General features: G+C 38.4%; 1 protein-coding gene across 12 annotated transcripts in view; it reads right to left on the bottom strand.

The window, feature by feature from the left end:
- Positions 1-19,253, bottom strand: part of sdk (sidekick cell adhesion molecule) — an 88,898-nt gene that overhangs the window by 25,348 nt on the left and 44,297 nt on the right. For all 12 annotated transcript variants that reach the window (XM_070219318.1, XM_070219317.1, XM_070219316.1 and 9 more), the window contains exon 3: positions 7,315-7,461. In XM_070219318.1, coding sequence (XP_070075419.1) covers positions 7,315-7,461 — 147 coding nt within the window. The remainder of the gene's footprint in view (positions 1-7,314; positions 7,462-19,253) is intronic.

Here is a 19,253-nt window from a genome sequence, read left to right as displayed (position 1 = left end):
GGAAGTACAGGGAAAGAAAGAGAGAGCAAGAGCAGGTCCCCGACGGACCCTTACCAGATAATACACTTTGAGAAACTTTCTAACTAAAAAATAATATTTAAATTATCTTAATTACGATAATTACAAATGTATATTAAAATAAAAACATTTTTTATATTATAAAATTAAATGGGCAATAAAAAGAAGGATTAATTTAAAGGGATTACTTTTTCCAATAATAAAATTCTAAAAAAAAAGTATTTTTTAGATAACATCCTTAGATTTCTTAGTAAAATTCCCCGATTTCTATCAGTGCTCGCACATGGCTCTGTGTCATTCAGTGTGTGTTCACATATGTGTGTAATGAGTTTTTAATAACTAAACTGACAAAAATCCTTTAAGCCCAAGCCATACAAAGTCACTGTCACTCCAAAAAAAAAAACCCTTGCACAAAGCAAAGAAAACTCAAGGCACGACAAAAAAAAAAAGAAAAAAGTATAAGGAAGGCTGAAGACCAATGAAAATAACCCAAGAAAAAGAAAGGGGGGATCCGAAAAAAAGAAGCTGAAATTTACATTCTCTTGGGAAGCGGCCAGAGTCAATCAGATAGTAAAGACGGGAAGAAGACTCTGGTAAACCGAAGGCCAAATGGAATTGACAGAGCGCAAAATTCATTAAAAAGGAAACAAATTTCATTTTCTAGGGCCCAAGACTTTAAGCCAAGTTTATCAAAGGAAAATGAATCGAAAATTGTAGGAAAAATGTAAACTTAAATGAAATGCCAACATTCAATCACTTAAACCGCTTGGCAAAGCTGTCTTTATCGCTTTTGCCGCGCCAGTTCCATAAAATAGCGATTTTCTTTGCCGCCCATAAAAGTGTGCTACTCTTTTTTTTCTTCATTTTACTTAGTAAAACCGGCAACAAGTCATCACCATATTTCCGTGGCTTTTTCTTTGCGGCTTGCCACACAGCAGCCAAATGCCACTCACTCAATCAGCCAGCCAGCCATCCAGCCTGGCAGGCAGTCAGTCAATCAGTTAGTCAATCAATCAATCAATCAGTCAGTGTGTCTAAGCAAGCCCAACTGCATATAAATAAATTCAATAAACAGGCGACGCAATGCAACAAATTGCATTTGTATGTTGTGTATGTATGTGAAATGGGGGAATCCCCGGTTCCGCATAGCGGAAATTGTTTGATTTGTGGCCAGAGCGCAAACCCATCGAAACATCGAAAGCTCCACGAAATCAATTGCATTTAAGAACAGGGCATGGGCATTGGGCATTGGGAGTTGGGAGTTGCTAGGATATGGGTTCTAGGATGTATGGGATGGATGGGGAAACGGAAGAGGAACGAACGAGCACCGGCATTCATAACTCCAACTCCGGACCCTCGGTGTTTGTCAAGCGCACTCTTTACAGGGCGAGGGCGCCCCCGAAAGTCCATTTGCCAATTCGTCAACTTGGACTCTCGGCCCCAGAGATTTGGGGTCCTGGGTTATCCTGGCCTAAGCACAGAAACCAGGAACGAGAACCGAAAACCCCATTCCTTTGTGATGCCAGTCAGTTTTTCAATGGATTTCATTCGAAGGGCACACAGGAAAAAAATATGATATGAAATAGGATCAATTCTACCTTATTTCATATCAATAAAAGCCAATATGACTTATGTCAAATCTAACCTTTATTTAAATCAAAATGACATGAATACCTTGATCTTAAAAAAAATAAAATATTGACCACCAAATATCTAACTGATCTTTTGTCAATTTTTTTTCTGTGCAAGAGAAGCGTTTATTAAACAAGTCTTTAAAGGATTTCCGATTATTTAAGTTAGGTGCAACAACAAATGCTTCCGTTAGCTCCTTTGCATTTAACGTTTGTAACTAATTAACACGACACGCAGTCAAGCACACACATTGTACATATTTTAAATGCCGGGAATTTATGTGATTTATTTTAAAGCTTTCGGGATAAATGAGTTATATTAATATAGATTAATTCAATTAATTTCCCTGTGTTCTGTTTTAAATTAACAGAATATCTGTGTTCGCCTCATTGGCAAAATTCCAACCAATTTGAAAGTTTACTTAAATGTATATAAATCGTTATGCATACTGCATGATTTGCTGCAATTTGTCGGTGCAACTTTTTGTATACATATATATTGTATGTTTTTCCTCTTCATTATTTTACACGTGTTTCCTCAGCTTGTCTTACACAATTTTAATTTGCCTTCAGTTTTCGGTGGTCGCTCCTCCGTCTATCTGCCTCTCTTTCCATCTCAAGCTACTGCCTAGCTACTGTCTGTCTCGCTCTACGTATTCTCTATTTTTGTTATTCTGTGGCAACACTGGCACATGTTTGTTAAATTATGCACAGTGCAATGCGCTGACGCCTTTGGACCTAGACAACAAACTACTACACAAAGAGAAATATTTTGAAAGGAAAAAAAATTGAGGGAAAACAAACTTTGTAGGTTATGGTGGGTTTTGAACCTGGTCCAATTCATTAACCTCCTTGGGGTTTTACTATTTCATTTCGGTTTAAAAAATTAAAAAAAAAAAACAGGGAAAATATAGTTCACGGTGGGGTTTGAACCTGGCTCCTTTATAAAACAACCTACATTAAGTATATTTTTTTTGAGAAATTCAAAAGGCTTATTTATTTTCTTTCCGTGTACTTTTTCTCTGCTTTGGCCAGGTGAGTTTAAATGCATGTGGAGTAATTTCTGGTGTTTTTGTTGTGGCACTTAAAGCGAAGTAAACTTTAAAAGTGCCTAAAAGGCTTTTTTACCTTTGTCTTGCCTCTTGTGGCTGTTGCACTTTTTAACTGCACATTTCACTTTTATGCATTTGCTGCCTTTGTTTACACATTTTGTTAGTCTCTCTCACTCGCCTCTTTTCCATGCATTTTAGTTTTCCACTCACACCGCAAAATAACAACAATAACACTGGGCCAAATTGGTTGTTTAAAGAAATTTACTTGCCACCATGTGCAGGGTGCACTTGGAAAAATAAGGGTTCTCAAATCTTATAGGGTGCTAGAGAAATTTAAAATTTATGTGAAATTTAGTATTAAAAAAAAAGTCTGAAACTCTGAGTTTTCAGTAACAGTTGTATTCTTTTAAATATCATTAAACTGGCTTTTAAAGGGATATCAATACTTTGTATGTCGCAAATAAATACGGAAGTCATTTGCCGACTGCTTTCTTTTCTTTTTCCAGGTATTTACGCAATTTTTTCATTAACTGTATGGCTTTTTTTTTGTGCTGCTGCCGGAGGGAGGCGTTTGTCTTTAAGTAAACACAATATCCTTGTTGCTTTCTATCATTTCGCATCAGTCTCCGTTTCAGGAATACTTTCGGTGCTGAGGCCTGTACATACATCTGTACATACGTACATATATATAGACTTGCATATATCGCATTCTTTCTTCACAACACATTAAGCAAAGCCATCCACTTCAGCCTAAATGACGACACGAGTTGCATATATAGGCATATCGCTTATTCTTTCTCTGGGCCCCGTGTCGTCTCTTTCTCCGCCACCTTTTCTGTCTCTTTCTGCGAGTAAACAAGAGGATTTACGGCAGGAGGAAAAAAAATAAGGAAAGCGGGAAACAGAGTAAAAAAAAAAATAATAAAAAAAACATTGCGACAAAAAGCTGGAAACAACAAAAACAATTGTTTGCAATTTTTCAGCTTACCTTCTTCTGCTTCTTATAGTGTTCTTCTCTCACACTATTTTTTCTGCAGCAGAAGAAAAGGCGAAAAATAGGAGAAAAGTGCACGGAGAAAAAATGTAGATGATTTTAGAATTAATATGGAATTTTCTATAATCACTACACCATAAGAGGGATTTGAACTTTGGCTTTAATGGCCGAAGAGATGCCAATTAGGGATACTGATATATCTTTTCTTTCTCTGTAAAGAACGTAGAAGAAGGATTTTTAACGACGCACGTTTCTGGCCAGTGTGTGTGTCTCCAAACTGTTCTTCAAAACCCTTTCCTCTTCTTTGCTTTCTTCAACTTCAACAAATGCGTTTCTTTTTTGTCTCTGTCCTTCTTTGTTGCCCCCTCCTTGTTCGACACATGTTGGGCTTGCAGCATTGCCACTGAAAACAGCTTTGGCGGCTTTTGTTGTTGCCATAAAAAAAGTCTTTGTTGCAAGTGAATGCGCTACATTTGCGAGGCAGCCAAAGAAGTAGAAGAAGAAGAAGCTGAAGAAGTAGTAGAAGCCCCATATTCCCTTTCTCACTCTATATAAACTATTCGCCAACCCAACACCACCTCATCGCATTTCATTTTGTTGGCCAGAAACAATTCCACACACATTTTGCTTAGCTTTTATACTGTCATTATGCCCCTGAAGTTTCACCAATGGGGTATATTAGTTGGGATTAAATATACGTCCAAGTTACTTGGGGCTGTACTTTTCTAAGTACTTACATACCGAACCCTGTTGATCTTGATCTTCTACAATCTACAAATTCAAAAGGTTTCATATCCCTTAAATATTTATTACAATAGTTCTCATTTTTAGAAAGTTTTTACCATCTATAAATTTCAACTCATAGATCTGACTATCCCATAGTATAGTTAAATTCTTCTCGAAAAATTGAAATTCGTAGATCCTAAGTTTAGGTTATTTTTATAGGGCATACTCATAGTTTTAACCCATAGTTCCCACTTCCTGGACTATTCTTGTGTTGTTTTCACGATTGTCGCGACACAAAACGCGAACAAACGTAAAGCTGAGCCAAGATGAGACAGCTATAGAAGAAAGAGTAGAGACATGACGAGGGGAGGAGGAGGGGAAATGAGATGGAGAGAGTGATGGTAGAACTTGTTTTACTTGAGAGTCCCTCCATGGTCACAACCAAAACACTAAAAAGGTAGGAGGCAAATTTCCTCATAGGGAGTAAGTCCCCTATTTTTTGTTTTTTCTAGCCATAAACTATCTTGGAGCCTGAGAGAGAGAAGAGGAGGCGAGAGGGAAGAGTGTGCGAAAGGGAAAGGGAGACGAAATGACAGCTAAAACCGCCAAAGTGACTGAAAGCGCGAACGTTGCGGCATGTGTGACAACGCCAAAGAGCAGCTAAAGAGATTTGCATTTGTTTTTATTTTCCTCCTCTACTCGCTATATTTTTTTTTGCTTTCTTTTTTTTTCCCCTATATTTTTTGTATTTTTTGGTGCCCACTTGCAGCTTATGCAAAGTGCACGGCTCTCGGGTGTCGTTGCATAGATCCCCATAAATGCGGACGAAAAAAACAGATACCACCGTGTGTGTGTGTTGTGTGTTTGCTGCTCAAATGTGCATCAAAATGCTGACGACAACCCAAGGCATTGGGGATTCCCCCTGCCCTCTGAAAAGGCCAAAAAACCAACTGCGATTATGCCTGAAATCCCACACAAAACAGTTATTTTAGAACGGTTTCTGCGGAAAGTGGAAGTCTCCCTATTTTACTTTAAGTGAATTGATGTTTGACAACTATTTTGACTTTATTTCAGTATAATTTAATTAATAACATTTAACGTTATCCAATATTCGTCTTTTAAATTTGCGTGGCTCAAAGGTTAACTGCTTACATCAGTTTATAATCGGGGTCACCAGTCTCCAGCCGAAAAAGTTTGCCTCCACCAAATCCCGCCTCTAAAACATTTCCCCGTTAGCCGTAATTTGCCAATTAAGACACAACAAACAATGCATACATATATCCCACCCCAAGAGTCTGGACATTTCACGACTAATTTTGCGAATCCGGCCGCCATAAAACACAAGTCCGGACTTCGAGGAAAACGGACGGAGACGAGCGCACGTGGACGTGGTGGAAAGACCCAAAAAAAAAAAGGAAGATAGGAAGTTAACTTTGGAAACCCCAAGTTTACATACCCTTGCAAAAATAACAAACATGGAGAAGAAGTTATAAATAAATATTTATAAAATATTATAAAATAAATACCTTTTGTTCTTATATTTTTTCTTTATTTAAAGTTTTAAACTTATACCTAGAATATATCTACTTTGCATACTTGCTAATAAAATTTAAATAGCCTTTGAAAGGGTATACGCTACAAGGCCGAAGGACACAGGCGGCCAGCCTAAAGTAAGTTCATAACATTTCTTTTTCGGGGGGAGAACAATATGAAACCGATACTCGAAACTGTCAAATGCAGGCTATGTGGGTGTAAGTGGGCGGGGGAAGCATTACGTGTACCTGGGAACTGGGATCTGGGGAACCTGGGGATCCTGGGACTCTGGACTTTGGGCACGCCCTAAAGCGCTCAAAGGATTACACGACGGTCGCCTGGGAATGAAAGTGGGTGTGGAATCGGGATTGTGGGACTGTGCGATTCGCGCAAAAGGCAAGGAGTCTCAGCTGGGGGGAAACCTCATAAAAGTTATTGTTTTTCTACTTCATTATCTTTCAAAAGCGCGCACGAGCACAGGAGCAAGAAAAAACAGAAGAAAAAAAAAGAGTGTTTTCGTTTATGGTTTCGTTTTACACTAAGCCCCCTCTTTTGCTTTCAGCTTAGCTGTCAGGCGTTTTGAGGGACAAGTGTTGTGTGTGTTTTTGGAAGCCGAAAGGACAGCGAAAGGGGGTGATGAACCCCTGGCCCCTCACCCCCAACGGAGGTATTATAATTCCCCTCACGGTGGTGGGCATTTAGGTTTGACACGCCTAGCAGGTGGCACCTCGCAATCCCCGGACATAATAAAATGTGTTTATAGAGGATTATTATACAAATTGAAATTTGGTTTTGTCAACAAACTATTAATCATTAACTGATTTTGTTGGGAAGGTTTTGGTGGTTTATTTAAGATTTAATGAGGGTTCTTGTTTATGCAAAAATTTAATTTAACTTTTGAGACAAGAATCCTTCTACGGAAAAGTTTACAATTTTAAAACTAGTTTTATACACAGAAAAAAAATGGTCAAAATATCAGATTGATATGTGCAGGTTAATCTAATATTTTTTTAAGATAAATATATAAAAAAGGATTATGTTAATCGCATTTTACAATATTTATTCAAAAAATCTTAAATTTGGTATTTTGAAACTGTATTTTTACAACTTTTATGAAATGATAAAATATCAAACTGATATGTTTGCATCATAAATAAAACATTAGTCATATCGATTTTTAAGTAAATTATTTCCATTATTTACTTTAAATTCTAGAAAGGTTTCTGGGCCACTGAGATTATTCTTACGATTGGAATTTCGTCGGAAGATGATACATATCAGGGGTGTTACGAGCGTCGTCTCTGGGACTCTGGGGCTTTCTCTTCTTAGTCATACTATGATATCATGTTCGTCAACTTACCCAGCGCATGACACTGTAGTATCTTGGTGCTGCCCTCGCTGACAATCGACCCCGATGCCGATGGATGCGTGGTGAATCGTGGGGCCTGCAGCTGCTGCTGCTGGACAAGCTGATTCTGGTTCTGCTGCTGCGGCTGTGGATTGGCATCTGCAATAAGACAATAAGGGACACTTTTAGTTTATGTTTAGGGCACTCAAGGAATTTAATTATGCGGTTCACTGAAGTACGAGTAAGCTAAGCTGCATCCAACAAGTGCAATAAGTAAGTAATAAACAAGAATGTTCCATCATTTTGCACAGACAATATTTAAATCCGCAATCAAGGCACGATAAAACCGTGCCCTGAATCGAACATTAACCGGATTTACTTAAAAGCTTCGCACCCCAAAACGTTTCAGAGGGCCGATTTGTACAGCTTTAGCATAAAACCAAAAGGCTTAAAGATGAAAATGTTTGATTTATGGCAGTTCAGAGAGCGGGGCAAAAAAGCGGAGCGGAAAATCCGTACATCATACAACCTGAACTCGGCATTCATATATACATATAACCAATCCGTAACCGTATCCATATCCCGATACCATCCACCCACAACCCCAAAACAGGCGAGATCGATTGCACTTGCATTTTATTTCCCATTTCTGGGGGATTTTTTTTTCGGTTTTGGTTTGGACAAAAGTAAGAGGTTGCTGCAGGAACTACAACAATATGGTGCAGAGAACAACAATAAATTGCAGCTTTAATAAATAAAAACATTCGCATATTATTTCATTTTGCGTAAAAAATATTAAAACACATTTCCGTTCTTGTTCATCTATTTTTTTTATTTGCATTTTTATTTAATTTGCCCACGCAAATCGAACCCAAAACTGAAATCGAGAAGCCCAGGGAAATGAAACAAAAGCAAAAGGAGTCGGGAATATAGAAGGGCGAACAAATCGAATGTCCAATGCTCTTTGGTGCGAAATTCAAATCTAGTAGTTATAACATAAAACCGAAATATATTTGATTATTTTCTAAGAGTCACCATTTAGTGTAAGGGAAAATATTTTTAATTATAACATTTTCGATATTTTCTAGAAGTTTCACTTTCACAGAGAATTGATGATACCCACAATAATTGCAGCACTGTTATTCCAACCTTACAACTTTCCATTCTCCTCGTATTATGAATATTTTGTTGTTCTCACTGGTTTGTGGGATTATAAATTCGTTTTCAATGCAAACAGAGACTGCCATATTTTACACTTTTATTTTTTCTTTTTTTTCCCCCTTTTTTTTGGGACAATATATATGTAGTTGAGTAAATTATTTTCATAAATATTTGCCATTTGTATGCATAGATACTATGCTACATGGTGTAACAATGATATCAAGAGCAATTATCAAAGGAGGTAAAATCGGCATTCATCGAGGCATTCGACACCAAAAAGAAACTCGTTTGTGTGCCTCTGTTTGTGTTTGTGCGTAGTGCCGAAGCTCCGATTGGTGGTGAGTAAATTATTCAGGATATAGAATAACATATGCATGAGATACGGGGCTGCATACGTTTTCGGCTACCAATAAATACAATTTAATTGGCATGCGAATGTAACATTCCAGTGGCAAAGCATCAAAGGGAAGCTTGATTTTATGGGCCGTGAACAATTTGGTCCTTCGAGCACTGCGGTAGTGTGTACTACCAACCACAAGTTGGACCCAATGTATACTAATTAGCTGGCACTGAATGATTTCTGATATATATTTAATTAAACTTGTGTCCTAAGACAGAGGAACGGATGTGTTAATTATCATAGGTTATTCTCTTGGTTTCCAATTAATGTTGGTCAGTTAAAAACAAACAGAAACTAGTTTCGCAACCAATCGATTTGGTTCTCAAGTACAACTGTACTTCGAGTGTTGACAGCTCGTAGAAAACAATCTGGAAACCGCTAAGGATGCCAATCAATTGGTCAAATGCAGCTTTTTGCACCCCTTGATCGTTGTCGTTCCAACGTGCGAATAATGCCGATTTCCATAGTGATGCTGGTGATTATTATCGTCGTGATGATTATGATGACGATGTTGATGGCCAGGTGATGATGTTTCCGTTTGTCCCGGTGTTGGTAAGTGTGCAAGTGTGTGTGTGTGTGTGTTGCCACTTGGCTGTTGACTGTTGGCCATCGCCTAGTTGTTCTAGTTGTTGAGCCCTTGTTTGGTTTCAGCCCGAGTCAATGACGCTTTTGCCACAGGCCACCGCCACCGACGCCCCGGAGGCGTTGACATGATGACCAACCTCCTAAGGCACTGAGACAAATGAAAACCTCTGGATTTTAAAATCAATTTCTGGGTCCTCAAATCTCTAATGCAGGTGTCTAAAAGTATGCTGTGAAAAACGGAACATCACTTTTTGAGTAATGAGTTTAAAATATATGGTTGCATACTTTTAGACACCTTTATAAAAAATACTTTTTGAATAGATACAAGCAAATCAATTGCAATTATATTTTGTCAATTTAATGTAATTAATTTATGAAGGTTTTGCCATATAACTAGCATAAAGTTCATAAATGTTTATAAAATATTTATCTATTCTAATTAAGTATTACTCTTCACAACTTTCTCTCTGTGCTCTTCTGGTAGTTGGCCCACTCCCAGTTGTCCTGCTGCCATCAAACAAAGCAGGCGTTAAATTGCCATCATTGGGGGGGTGGACATGGCTATGGCAAAAGGGTTTTCGGGGTTGCGGGGCTCGGTTGATGAGTTGCATGAGCACAGGGAGTGGGAAATCGAGGCGAGGTGCATTGGCAGCCATGGAATCTCCACGTGGCTGTCTCTGGCACGCTCTTTGCCGTACGGGTTTGCTTTGCTTCGGTCAGGGTTTGGCTATATGGATTTTCCCTGCCCCCTTCCCTACTCCGTGCCCCCCGAAACTTCTCCCTTTGGCTTTTGTGGTTTTCTGCGCATGCGCAGCCCACCGCGAATTCCATTTTGCATGGCTTCTCCACATATATCGGACATTTGATATGCTGCTGTGGCAGTCGGACAACCTTCTTCATGCTGCTTCTTATGCACACAGACCCTGATGCTGACCCTCCTTCTCCCCGGGTGACAAAACTAAATGTGCACAGAAAAAAAGGCAGTGATCAAACTCTAAAGTTCCACACACTCCTCCAAATGTAGTTCAAACTACCTAGTTCTTAGTAAATGCTTTCCTAAAAAATAAATACTTGTTTAAATATGATATTTCGGGAATTATTAAAAAGCCTTAGGTCTCAAAAAATATTAATTGCATTGACTTACAGTTTCCTTTTTATTCAAAAGTGAAGGTAACCTCAACATATCAAAACTCTACGTTTTTTTCCAAAAGCAGCTGTCTGTTTTTAGTGATGCGCTCAATTTGCAACACGCACTCAAGTGCTGCAGGCCGACAGGAAACTGTGTCAGTGCCCAAACTCCCCAACTCCCAGCAACATGCAACATGCAACACATGCTGCCTGCTGCATGCAGCATTTGCAGCCACTAAAGCAAACCCGCAGCAGCAGCATCCTCGGCTTTTGTTGCTGCATTTGTTTGCCCAATGATGCAAAACACACACACACACACAAACACTCAGTCGGTTGCAATCCCTCACAGGACACCCAAGTAACTTCCTCATGCGGCAAGGCAACTCAAGTTAATGATAAAACAGACACATGCTGCTAATGTTGGGCTGTGGCAATCGGGTTCAAGTGGGCGTGCTTCTGGGTGGTCACCGGGGTCAGGTCGCCGCCTCCTTGGTGACGGAGGAAAAGACCCTAAAACACACACATTACACTTGAATCTGATATCCTTTTCGCATGAGGGATAAACTAAAGATGAGTTGTGGGAAGCTGCAAGATACGAAAACGTTTTTAGGGGAAGCTATTTGAAATGCCTCAAGATCCGGGTTAATATCCCCATCCACATGCACAGGGCTTTGTTCTGAAGTTTTACTGGACATGCTTTGGTAATATTTGTACATCTTACCTATACACAGAAAAAAATTGACAAAAGATCAAATTGATATGTGCAAGTTAATTTAGTATTTAGATCAACTTATTCATATCATTTTGATATGAATAAAGCTTATGTTTGTCTTATTTTACAGAATTTGTTCAAAAAATACTACATTTTGTATTTTAAAAGAGTATTTTTATAACTTTTGTGAAAATATAAAATATCAAGTTGATATGTTTGAATCATAAATTTGGCATTAATCATATCGATTTTTTCTTCTGTCCAGAATTCGCTTGCATTAATATTTTCTATTGAAATATAAATGCCCTTCCTGATTGCTATTTTCATAACCACTCAGAATTACAGTTTTCCAAAAAATCCAAGCCGTTACTACTCCAATTTCCACTTGAGAATGTATTTCCCGCCAAGGTTTTCCCTTTCGTTGGAATTATCCCATCCAAATCTGAAACATTGATGACTCACACAGGCCATAGATCAAGTTACATGGCAGTTTGTTTCGGTCTCGGTTTCGTTGGCTGTTTTTTAAAGCGTTTCCAGAATGCCCACCAGCTCGTTTGCCTAACCGTCAATCATTCCATTTCAACTATATGACCCGGGGAATTTATCCAAACCCCATTCCATTCCATTCCATACCGTTCTGCATTCAACTTTCGAGAGTCTCTCAACTAATTTTCATGTTGTCTGCACGCGGGACACGGCACATCAATCAAACTTTAACCCGCACAAACAATTCAACTTGATTTCCTTGGGTTGGCTTTTCCCCAGACTTCCTCCCTCGTTTCTGACACTTTTTAACCCACATACTTATATCGTATACATCATTTCACGGGCTAAGAAAAATAGTTTCCAGAATGCTAAACTTACAAGTGTAAATAAATTATACTAGGTGGCAACTTTTGGCCAACATTCTCTAGAAACTTTTGGCGGCTTTTCGAGATTCACAAGTTTGTGCCGGAAAATATTTACATCACAGAGAAGCGTGAAGTGAAATATTCTATGATTGAATTGAATGTACACTTAAAGTTTCTTAAATTTGTAGATGTACTTTAAATAAGGGATTATTAAATACTTATTTTTAAAAATAAACCAAAAACATTATATTGTTCAATTATTATCATTTCCCACTTTTCCGAAATATACCATATTTCCGAGGGGTAGCCTCCTCGTAACGCCCCTATATATACATGTTAATGATCACATTCAAGTTGCCTTCAAATTTAGAAAAAAGAACAAAGGGACTGGGGATTAAGGGAACCAAAGATAAATGGGCAGCAAATTTTCAATAATAATAAAAACGTTCACCCCGAAATAGTTTCGAGGGGGAGGAAAATTTTCAGTAATTATAGACATCAACTGAAGTGCGGGGTATAAATTTTTCCCCGGGGGTTGTGGGAGATTTCCCGAGTCAAGAAGCGAATAATTTATACAAAAAAAGTAGCCGGCAGGGAAAACTCCTCCCAAAAAAAAACCCCTCTGTTCACCCGGCTAAAACCACATGTGACGACTTAAATTACTTTAAAGCGTGCTGCTTGTGGGCAAGAAAGAGATGAATAGTTGAGAAGGGAAAGAGACAGCAAGGAAAAGAGAGAGAGAGAAAGAGAGTGGCAATTGCTTTGTTCTTCATATATTCCCAGAGTTGAAACTATGAAAACATGGAATTACTGCTGGCTTTTGGGACCGAGGCTTCCAACTACGCTCACAGAAGGAAGAACAAAAATTAATTGTAGAAAAATAAAAAAAAATTCATTTACCAAAGTTCTGGTTTTGTTATCTCAAGGGGCAGTATTATTTTCCAGCATATTCTTGTGTGTTTTTTTCCTAAGCTAAAATGAAATACAAATCCCTAGTTGTTAAATATCTGGTAAATAATCTTCAATCGAAAGTATTTTTAATAAATCCAAGGGTATTTAAAAATGAAGAAACAACTGTCATTCCGTTTTTATTTCATTTCCTTGTTTTGTCCAGCTGACATTTTTGTCGTTTATCAAAAGGAGTTACCCCAAACACCCCACAAATAGTTCCCTATTTCACGCGATAGTTTTATCTTTTCTCCCCTACTTTTTCCTCCTCATTTTCCAACATCCCCTTAGTTTTCCTGGCCAGCAGCCGTCGTTGACACGTCTCATAAATTTCATTGCTGTCGCTGGTCCGTCGCCTAATCCGCGTTCTCCCTCTCCCTCTCGCTCACGCCCGCAGTGTGTCGCCCCGTCCTTGTCTGTCTGTCGTGTCACGTGAGAAATTGCACTTATCACTTGTCCTGTTCTATTTGGTTTCATTTTTTTTTTTTTTTTTTGTATTTTTTCTTATTTTGCCCTCTCATTCCCGTCTTAAATTCATTCCGTGATTTTCACTTTAATCCTTTGCGGCACCGTTTACGCACGTAAACTGCACAATGGGGTTTAAAACTGTGGCCAGCGAAACAGGGGTTAAATGGGGGCCTAGGCCAGGCTACGGGTTAAGAGGTAGGTGGTGCCCAAGAGAATTAAGACATTATTCAAACACTAATTCCCCGGCTCAACTGACTTTGAACTATTGTATATTGGCCGACAAATACAAGAAAAAACCATTCCGGAATCAATGAAGCCAGCAGCCAAAAGACGATCAACTTGAAAATTCCCAGGGGCGTGGGTTGGGTGAAATTTTCTGGGGGGCGGGTGTATGCCGGGGGCCGGAGGCTTATTGAATCCCTGCAAAAGTTTCGAATGCGACAAATGGCCAAACTGAGAGACTAAACAACAATGGAGGCACAGGGAGTGTGGTAGCAAAACTATTAAAATGACATTTCGGAAAATTCTTGGCACTCTGCGGGAAAAGTGGGGGGCGGAAAAGGGGAAGTTAGCTAAGCACATTTCGATGCCAAAATGTTTGCCACTAGAAACAGAATTAACTGAACGGAATTTGTAAAAAGGAAAGCTAAAAGATTAAAATTAAATAAAATTATAAATTGTAAATTATTTGCTTTATAAACATTAATTTTTTTTTTTAATATTTATCTTTAAAAGAAAAAATACATTAATCTTGCATTGCATTTGATTGATTAAACTGGAAAAAAAAAGTCTGGCAGTAAATTTATGCCGATCGATCCATTAATTTGAAACATCAAACAAAAAAGTATATTTTATTTAAAGCCTTCATATAGAACCACACAAATCGTCTGATCTATCCACTATGCCCCAAGCCAAAATGGCATGCCCATATATCTCCATTGCCGAGCATACATATATATGTATGACAATGAATTGCCCGACAACTCGAACAAGAAAGTTCAAAAAACTTAAGTTCAGAGTTTATTGATTTTCACGTTGTTTTCCTTCTTTTTTTTTTTAACTTTTTCTGTGCCCTTTTTTTGGGATTTTTGTTGTTGCCCTAGACTCCGATGCTGGAAAGCATTTAGTTTGCCATTGGACTGAGAAGTTGGGTGGGGGCACCGGGGATTCCGGGGGTCACAGGCGCAGTTGTAAAAATATTTTTTGCGCTGACATTGTTGCTGGCCAAGAGGCAAATGGCCATTGGCCATCGTTTTTGTCGTCGTCTTCTTTTTTAGCGGCCAAGAGGGGAGAAAACATTGTAGCTGTAACTGAAACCTGCGATAAAAATAACCTACGAAAGATGTTTATTTGCTGTCTCGATTCATAATGGATTTAGACAGACCGGTGTAGCAGGGATTTCATTGTGGTAAAATAGTTTTTAATAATAACATGTTTATCCGGATATTCTTATTTTTTTAAGTTCAATGCAAAAATAATAATAACAATAATAATTTTAAACTTCTGTTAAGAGAACATGGTTTGCCACAAAATAATTACAAATTTGAAGTACATTGTACAAGATTTACAAATTTATATTTTAAACTAAATTGCACATTAGCGCTATCAAGTAGAACTAATTGAAAGCTTTTAGATTTCTAATCTGCATAAATTTTCATTAATACGAGTTCGGTTCATAAAATTAATTTACTCCGATAATTGCATTCAAGTGCCAGCGAGCTGAAAATTATTTTTCACATATGTGGAGAATGGCCTTAGAAATTGGGAAACAAATTGTATTTCATTTTTTAATTGCACTCGACCAGGTAATTATTAGTTTCCATGCTGTTTTTTTCTTTTTTCATTCGATGCAATCCAGACTTCTTTTTGTCACTATATGGTGAATATACTCCACTTTGAAAAAGCTTTGAATGATCCGACGGCGGTGCCGCCTTCCTTCATCAGATTTGAATACAAGCGATAATCACTTGTTAGATGCAATTAAAACAAAAGTGAACTTTCCCAAGCTGCCGGTACATTTAGCCACACTATATTATGTGCACCGAACCAGTTCCTTCGCCTCCACCCTCCACCGCCGCAGTTTCTCATCGCTGGATGAGAATTCACACAGGAAAACCCGTTTTCACCCGGCTATTTTCCAGTGTTTACAGAGAGAGAATATGTTTTCTTTTAGAAAATATTAAAAGATTATTTGTCAACAGATACTTTTGCACAGTTTTCAAAAGAAATTTGTTGTTGCATACTTTTTGTCAAATGATTTTTGCAAAAAATGGCAAAAATTAAAAACGTTCAGGTTTAAATGCAGATCGGTTGGAAATTTTATTGCGAGTTGAACGAGGTATGACATCATTATTTCCATTTTTATGACCAAAATACTAATAGTAAATACAGATTCTTTTGGGTGAAAGATCAGGATCTTGATTTTTGGTAAAAATTAGATTTTTGGCTGTAATTTGGACAAAAATGGTCCCAAATCAAAAAGGAGCACTGTTTTGTGCAGCTTACGACCTTATAATTAATATCAGTGCACTTTGCGACTGATTTGGGAAAATTATTTTTTGACCCAATTTTTGCTTTTTTTAAGGGGTACCATCATAATTTTTTGCGAAAAATGGAAAAAATTAAAAATTACCAGGTTTAAATGCAGATCGATTGGAAATTTTATTACGAGTTCAACGAGGTATGACATTCCATATTCGGATCATTATTTCCATTTTTATGACCAAAATGCTTTTTTTGGGTGAAAAATCAAGATTTTTATTTTTGGTGCAAATTTGAAGTTTTTCTTAATCCAATTGATATCTTCCTGCTTAGCTTTTTTTCAAGTGCAGCGTGTGTGCACCACGAAAAATTGGATGGCATGCAATTTTCTTTTAGTAGACTTTAGCACACGGCCATTCTCCTCCAGCTTAGCTGCCTCGGCTGTCAAGCTGCTTTATCAGCGGTTGCCGCAGCTTCTGCAGTTTCTGTAGCTTTGGTGGCACCTCACCTCACCTCTCGCCCCTCCTTCGCTTTCCTTTCCTTTCTGCCTTTTCTGCTGGCCAAGACTCTCACTCTCGGGCTCATTATGAGAGGCACCCACCGGTGGCAACAATGCACCTGACTCTGCTGGCGAGGGGAATATAAAGGAAAATATGTGGAACAGCACTGAAAATCCGCTAAAGAAAAGCGGCAAAATTTGTGCCAAGCAGCAGCAACGGTGTGGCAACAACGGAAATCATTTGAGCATGAAGGACGCACTCTGTATATATGGATCGTATCTTCAAATTGCGCTAGGAAGCTCATACAGTTCATTCTTTTTTTCACTAGATTTCACTAATTTGAGGTAGCTCTAAAAAAAAATTCAGGGTTTTTTAGCTGAATAAATTCTGATATAATGGGGACTTCAGAAGGCTTTTTTAAATGATATTAATCAGGAAAAATCGCAACTAGCTCAAAAATAATGTTTAATTCATAATGCATACTTAATATTTAAAAAATAAATACTCAAGTTACATCTTTTTTCATACATCAGATAACCTTCCTGGCCTTCATATGCCCAAATGAATCCCCATTCACTGCGGTCACATTAATGCCTGCAGTTATTCAGACTCATCCGGGGGAATCTCAAGTAATTTATGAGTGTTTTGATGCGACTTAATAAACCCAACGGTGGGGGTTCTTCAGGTCCAGGATTTGGCACGGCGACCTGAAGGAGTGGGTGGGTGTTAAAAATCAAGACAACTTCCCAGGAAAAAGGAAGCTTCCACAGTTCAGTTTTCTCCCTCGACCTGTTGTGTTGTTTTGCTTTTTTTCGCCTCGCTGTTCGTTGTTCGTGTGTTGTGTTGTTTATTGCGCTTTTATTTTAATATGATTTTCCAGCAATTGTCATTGTCTGTTCACTGCTGTTCGCCAGTGTTTTCCTTCCTTATTCTCCGCACTTGTCCCTTTATTTATGTAGTTCCCCTTCTTTTCGTTTCTTTTCCCAGACAACCTCTCAAAAAGCTGTCAGTGTTTCTTGGCTGGCAACACATGGAGCACAACCTTCGCCATCTTATTGGGATTGGAATTGGGAGTTACTTGGACTTGGACACGACAACTTGGCAACGTGGAAAAGACCCCACCCCCTTTGCCGTATTTGTACTTTAAGTAGTTCAGTTTGGGTTGGTAGCTGGTAGCTTCTCGGAATTATATGTTACATATAAATAATTTTTTACTTTATTGCCGCTTGTTGTCTGTGCTGTTTTTCTTCTTTTTTTCTTATTTTATCTTTTTGGTTTTCTGGACCTTTTATTGCCTGGGCTTTGGTGTTTTCTTGGCCTTTCCTTAAGCAGCAGACAACAAAAGTCAAATTAGTTGGGATTTAGGCGAGAGACAAATTGAAAACTAATGAAAGCACAATAAAAATGTACAAATTTTCAAGAGATTTACCATTTGCTGGTTTGTTTTAATGTTTGGATTTTTTTCAGAGCTTCTAGAAATTTATTGCCTATTAATCAATTTGATTTATAGTACATCAAAGGAAAGACCTTGATTGTTCGTTTTTTTTTATGGAAACCAATAACCAAAACCATATAAAGTTATACGAATTTTATTTAGAAATCTTTGAGTTCTTTTTGCATATAAAATTTCACCTCAACTTATGGCTCCTTTTTTTTTAATACTCACTCACAGAAATTGTGTGGCAATAATAATCAGGGGAATTTTCGTTTCTCATTTTGTTGCACTTGTTTGCTTCCTGTTGACATTTTCATAACCTCAAAACTTTGCTCATTGTTCTGCTGTACACCTTCTTCCTCTTCGCTTCTTCTTCCGCTATTGCAATCAAGGTCGCAAAAAGGGGGTTTAGAAATGGGGGGAGGGGGGTTCCACCCGACCAACAACAGTGGCAAGAACAACATAATTAGCGCATTTCCTTGCACTGTCAGCGACAGCTGCAACAGGAGAAGTAGAACAGGAGGAGCTCCTCATCCGTGACTGAGGAGCGTGCAGCACTCCCCCTCCTCGACGTCCCTGCCTCTGGTCCATACCCTTTCGGCACTTGAGAGTGTCTGGCACTTCAAACACGCACTCGCCCAAAGTGAAGAAACTTCCGCGGGAAGAGGAGAGATAACCCGACATTGAAACAATGCCAGAGCAACCAAAGCACTAAAAGATTGGTGATGGTAGCGTGAGATAATGCCAAGGTACGATAGTTGCAAATATCACATGGTAAAAAGGGCTTACAAAATTAAAGTACCTTTGTACTAAAAAAACAATGTCAGAGCATCCAAAAGTACCAAAAGATTAGTGATGGGTAGCGTGAGATAATACGATAGTTATAAGTATCGCATAGTTAGGGAGATTTTAAAAATATTTCAAAGTACCTAAAGTAATTTTATAGGTATGGCTATTAATAGGTAAATAAACCGATTATTCCATCGCTGACAAATAATCGTATAGCGTGTGTGCGGTAATGCAAAACTCGCATGAAATATAAACCCATCCTCCTCTTATTATTTCATCGTGCCCTTCCATATGTAAGTTCTTCTCCCGCTGCCTGATTATTATAATTAGGTTTTGTTGCCACCGCTGAAGCGTAACGCTCACTGGGGCATCCAAGAAATATATTGTATGGGGGTGGGGCAAAGCCGACAGCTGCTGGCTGACTGACAATTTAGAGCTCGATTAACTCTCATACAATTTGAGACGCTCTCGTTCGACTCAGATTTCGCAGCCA

Source organism: Drosophila takahashii, chromosome X (assembly GCF_030179915.1).
Source record: "Drosophila takahashii strain IR98-3 E-12201 chromosome X, DtakHiC1v2, whole genome shotgun sequence".
Lineage (NCBI taxonomy): Eukaryota > Metazoa > Arthropoda > Insecta > Diptera > Drosophilidae > Drosophila > Drosophila takahashii.
This window is presented reverse-complemented; position numbering and strand designations above follow the sequence as displayed.